A 6,063-nucleotide genomic window follows, 5' to 3' on the forward strand; every position below is an offset into this window, starting at 1 on the left:
TTAATTATGTTACTAAGTGTGGGTAATCAAGTGGTGACGAGTGACATAAGAAGATAATTTCACAATCGTCTTTGCAAAATTCGAATAATTTTCCGAGACTATAGGCGAGGGAAATTACTAGAATTTTGACGAAATGCAAGTGATATTAATTCTTAATTTCACGAGTATACCATTTGATTACCTATTAATATCATGGCTCATAGATTACACTTACAATCCTTGGTTTTTGACTTGTTTATTGTATCAAGAAATTTTGCGCAAAACGTTGCCGTGGCAATATTGTAATTTCACATGTGAAATTTTAAATTCACGATATAAGCCATCGTAATTAATACAATACATCATGAACGTAATTCAGAATAGATTTCTTTATGTTTCTTATAATAGATATAGACGAGTGCTCTTCCAACTCTCATGGCTGTGATGCAAATGCTGATTGTAGTAACACTCAAGGATCTTACTCTTGCTCGTGTAAAGCTGGATTTTCCGGAAATGGCAAAAGTTGTACTTCTGCAGGTGAGTGGATAAGTAAAAACTGGAACATTTAACAATCTCGGGTTTAAAACAACAAAAGCGTCACATCTGCTTAGCTTATCCACGCCGCAACATTTCAGTTAGGTAAGTCTGCTTTAATGCTAGTACTTTTATTCTAAAATTCGACTTCGTCTTTTTGACTTCATAACGGACAAAGGACAATTTCAAAAGCTATTAGACGGGTTTTAAGGGTTTTGACAGCTTCGGTTGCAGAGTATCATAGGTAAGGTGAAGTCGGCATACGAACCAAGTGGCGCATCAGGCCGGCGCTTATCTCGGTAAGTGGTAAAGTCATTTTCTTGACGTTCTTATGCAAACATTTCCTACAGGGCGCAGAGGATTTGGATAACGCTGTCTAGGGGCAAATTGCTATCCAGAGGAAAAAAATCTAAGTTATCCAATAGATTTCAGTTTAAAAACGAGAGCGTCAATTTATCCCGTGGATAGCGTTGTCCACTCCTTGAACTAATAGGGCCTGTTTAGGAAAACCTTTTTGTATTACCAACAACACAACTTTGTTTTTCTGACTGTTTCTTCACGCTCACAGAGAGTAATGGTGCATATTAAGATATTGCTGTTTGTACTCTGAATCATCTCTACAGTAGCCAAAGTGAGAACACAGAGTAATATTTTGCTTTCAAAATATCGGTCATCATGTAAAACAAATATCAGATAAGCTTGTTAAGAATTCTTGCAGATCTTATTTTCATTGTTTCTTATAACAGCTTTAACTAAGAAGTTGCGTTTGGGCTCGCTGTTTTCGGGGATTACTTAATTACTTTCGCAATATGCTAACAGCCGCCGTGGTTATTTCCGAATGATTATTGTTTTACAGTGTTTACATTGTCTTTGATCTTTCGTTGAGTGACACTCACTACATTAATTGAAAATAAAAAATTCCAGGTAACATCCGCACTTTGAGCTGCATGTTGCTGTATAACAGGTTGCTTTTCTGACACTAATCTATTCTGCCCCTAAATCTACATCAGTACTTTCGCATGTCTAGAGCTGATAATTTGTTAACCTCATCACACATTACTAGTCGTCACATTTTTAAACAATAACCCTCTATATAGTCTAACCGTCTAAATCGTTGAATTAATACCTCACCCCAGACTGTAAATAATATCATGAATGTGACCATTACACATCAACGGAAAATTACGCTCGGTCCTACAATATAGTCAAGCAAACAAACCATTTAAGCTACATATGCACGGCTACACCATACTAACACAGCCTTCCTTGACTCCACGAGAAAGAAAGAACACTGGTTTCTTCCTGGAGGGAAGGGGGTAATAGGTTCTTTACGCAGGGCTGGTGGTCCAATTTCTGAATTATACCAGAAAGAACTATTACTTTTTAATTTTTATAGTTAACTTTTTTATAAGTGAAAAACTCAGTTATATATGCCGTAAAAAGCTAAAAGAACGTATTTCTTTTTGAATCTGCTGTGTGGCCAACCATCGCTTAATCCTTCATTCAATAAAACGCCGGCTAATCATACAGGCTGTGGTATATTCACCCGGTTATCATTTGAATGTGCGTAATGCATACTGGAACAACTTATTTTTCTTAACGTTCTACCTTCAGTTCATCAGCCTTTTCAAATCGCTTCTTTCTATTCAGGGCTCATGTTGACGGTTCCATTTTAATAGAATCAAAATGTTTCTAATGCATAGAGATCTCAGGAAGATACAGTTTGGTAAAAAAAAAAATACATTACATCAACACAGTGTAAAGTTTTGGTTTTGAAATAAGGGTCATCTGAAATAAATATCAGATCAGTTTGGTTCGAATTGTTGGATCTGTTTTTTCCAGTTGCCTCTCGTAACAAGTCAGTTTGTGCTTGAGGTCGCTGTTTTCGGAAGTTCGTTCCTTTCCCGTCTTCAAGGTTATTGCTCAAATAATGTGAGGAATAGTGCAGATACTGAGTTAAACATTATAAGTTCTAGTACATGCAGGATAATTCAGAGTCAGACTAAGATCATTTCATGTCCAACAAACAGGTAGCTCAAAGTACAAACCTTACTTAGTGAATTCTTATTAACTGAAATGAGCGTTCTTGAAACAAATACTTAAAAAGAAAGAAATACCGTGAGGTAAAGTTCTGGAAATAATAACTCCGAAAAATGGCAATGATGCTTAACAAAAGACTACAATGTAAATGGTATCATAAATGTAGTTTAAGAATTTCAACAGATGGTTACACTTTCTCCTACAATGTAAAAAAAAAAAAAGAAAAAAAGAAAAGAAAAAAAAAGAAAAAACACTTTGAAAGAAAAATAAAGATCAGAAAGTTAATTATACCCCGCTGCTCTTTGCTACCAAGCTAGGAATCTGGATTATTGTTGGGAAGGGGTAGACCAGCTTCTTGATTATATCAGAAACTACTACGATATATTTTTTTTCCATGCGTAACAACCATACGAAGCAATTCCACATTAATTAAAAAGTCAGTAAAGTACTCTGTGGACAGACCTTCTATTTCCGCTCTAATTCGTGGAGTACGTGAGCAATAGAAAACAGCTGAGAATTAAACACGTGCGAAGCAATCTCGCGCGCTCGCCACTCGCGCTCAGTTTTTACAAAGGAAAAACAAGGAATGGCTGTGGACAGACTGCAATTAAAACTAATATTAATAAATGACAACCCATGAACAGTTTGTCTTGATTTGAAAGGGCATTGATTCCAAACCTGCTACATGTATAAGATACATGAATGATTTATTTCAAAGTTACAGCTCTAACTTAGGATCCAGTTCCTTGTTCAGACATCCTTCTATTAATGCATACGGCTTACATGGTTTGCGAAATTCGGGGATATATTTTACCTTTGGCTGATGAGATATTTAAAACTCTATATGTTTATCAAAGTGTGGAGATTTTAATTTCAAACAGCATCAACTGATTCAAGAATCTTCAACTTTTAATTCTAGCTGTAGAATGTACAAGCTACTCAAGTCTGACCAGCGGTGACCGGAAAACCACGTACGTCAGTAATTCCTATTTGTGTGACAGAAACCTCAATGGCTGGTATCGTTTCCAAGGAGCTGCGGGAACTAGAATGCCAACCTCATGTCCACCTATAAAAAGGTGTAACACTCACGCAACCGGCTGGTTAAATGGTGGACATCCTACAGTGGTTGATGGCAAAGTCACCAGGCAGGTCTGCTTTCACTGGTTTTCAAACTGTTGTTACCGGTCCACCAACATTGAAGTGAGAAACTGCGGCTCTTTCTATGTTTACCACTTCAGTGGTACACCGAACTGTCAGTACCGCTACTGTGGCAGTGACTAATTGCTTCTCTCAGATCTTGATGAACTCCAGGTTTTGAAAAAGATGCATTTCTTGATGAGTAAACTTTGTGTAAAATTTCATTTTTACTTCCTTTCTACCTGAAGGTATTTTAAATACCAACACCTATGCATGATTGAAAAAGGCGAGTTTTTACCTTGACCTTGGTTTAAGTTGACTTTTGCTGCTTTTACTGGGATTTAAACTGTTGTTGGCGATCCACCAACATTGAAGTGAGAAACTGCGGTTCTTTCTATATTTACCACTTCAGTGGTACAGCGGCTTCTACCTACCGTTACTAACAGCTTTTCTTATAAAATTAAATTATGACCGAAGGTTGAAGTAGATACATTTTTTGAAAAATGGTACATTAAAAGTGCCGCATGTATCGGCATGCGTGTTTTAAACAGGCCAGTGATGACAATGTAGATAGTAATAAAACAGTGCCAAAAAAGTCAATTATGCAACAGACGTTTCCACTTATGTTCAGGATTGAGCGCAAGTATGGTTTAATTAGTACATCATATTTGACAGGGTCATTTGACATATTCATATTACTCCATATTTGACAGAATTGAATGTGTTCTGGTGACTTTTTACCAATGAGGACACTTTGTAATGCTTATCATAAGGAATTTGAATCTCATTAGCATTCAATCCTTGACATTTCTGGACGTTTCGGGTCTAGCCCTTCCTCAGTTGTAAGTTTTGCCAGTGTCATATCTCGACTTGGCCTTGGTTTTTGGTCCACAGTTTCTGTGCATTTATCAGTCAGTATTTTTAGTATCCAGTAAATTTCAGAACCATTACTTTTTATTCGGTAGCAAATAGGTAGAATAACCTGTGAATCTTAAAAATAAGATTTTAAAAAATGCGTATTAAATTATTGTCAATCTCTTCGGAAAGTAACGTCTTAATGTAATTTTATTCGTAAAAATGTATTCCACACAGTAGAAAGGATTTAAAAGCTTACTAAATAATTATCTTTTAATTCGTAGCGAAATAAATTATTGGTCCAAATCATTTTCTTAACAGAGGAAAACAATGATGCCGGTAAATTTGGCAGCCGGAAAAAGTGCCGCTTTCGTCAAATTCTGGTGGAAAAAATTAAAGCAGTTTCTAATTTTTCTCTTAATCAGATTACTAACACACAAACACAATAGGTCATTTCCGGCTGTGACAAACTAACTTCCGAGTTAGGATTTCGAGTTGGATTTCGAATTGGATTTTCGAGTTGGATTTTCGAGTTGGATTTCGAGTTGGATTTTCGAGTTAGGATTTCGAGTTGGATTTTCGAGTTGGATTTCGAGTTGGATTTTCGAGTTAGGATTTCGAGTTGGATTTTCGAGTTGGATTTCGAGTTGGATTTTCGAGTAAGGATGTAGAGTCGGTCTTTTTGATATGGTTACTAATAATACAGCTGCAACGAATCGGCTAGTTTGTCCGTAAACCGTCTCGTAGATTTCCAATCCAATGCAGTAAACAAAAGAACTCCTGTCGGCGTGGGGTTAGTGTTTTACCTTTTTATTCTGCGACATTACTATTTATAATATAGAAAGAACCCTGCGCGCACTCTGATTGGTCAAAAACCCATGTTTTGTCACAGTTTAGAAAACAGTCCTAAGAAAATACGCGCGCTGATTGGTTAAAAGTCGTGTTTCTATTAAACAATTAGATTACGAGCTCGAGATTTCTATCGCGTGATGCGCCCTCGTCAACTATCAAGCATAGAAATCGAGAGCGAGTAATCTAATTATTTTACTATAACTCTACTAGTCGTTCAAAACTTTATCTAAATCCTCTTCACGGAAACGACAAGAAGCGGCGTCATTTTGTTAACAAGGGCACGCTGCTACGCCACTCACTATTTATCACAGAATAGATATTGAGTAGTGAAGCCAATCAGAGAGCGGCATTCGTGAGAGAGCACCAGTAGATTTATACTAAAACCCGATAGAAATACGGAACATGTTTTCTATTTCTTAAATAAGACAAAGAAAAAGCGTGTTTTATTGTTTTAGGCCTATAATGTAAAACAAATGAAGAAGCCTAAGTCGTGTATTACACGGTGATAAAACTGACCTAGGACATTTGAGAAGATTCGAGAAATGTAGAAAACACTCGCCTGCGGCTGGTGTTCTCTACATTTCCCTCGTGTTGTCAAATGCCCGTCGTGTTTTATCAGTGCAATACACGGCTTAGGCTTCTTTATTTGTTAAATAAAACATACTT

At 36.7% G+C, this 6,063-nt stretch overlaps 2 protein-coding genes across 2 annotated transcripts in view; one reads left to right on the forward strand and one right to left on the reverse strand.

The window, feature by feature from the left end:
* Positions 1 to 4,850, forward strand: part of LOC145495522 (uncharacterized) — a 59,435-nt gene extending 54,585 nt beyond the window's left edge. The window contains exons 4-5 of the mRNA XM_081475162.1: positions 388 to 516; positions 3,473 to 4,850. Coding sequence (XP_081331288.1) covers positions 388 to 516; positions 3,473 to 3,834 — 491 coding nt within the window. The 3' untranslated portion in view covers positions 3,835 to 4,850. The remainder of the gene's footprint in view (positions 1 to 387; positions 517 to 3,472) is intronic.
* The window catches only part of LOC145495490 (uncharacterized), a 57,005-nt gene that overhangs the window by 14,064 nt on the left and 36,878 nt on the right, over positions 1 to 6,063 (reverse strand). The gene's annotated exons all lie outside the window — the stretch shown is intronic.

This window comes from Orbicella franksi, chromosome 8 (genome assembly GCF_964199315.1).
Source record: "Orbicella franksi chromosome 8, jaOrbFran1.1, whole genome shotgun sequence".
Classification (NCBI taxonomy): Eukaryota; Metazoa; Cnidaria; class Anthozoa; order Scleractinia; family Merulinidae; genus Orbicella; species Orbicella franksi.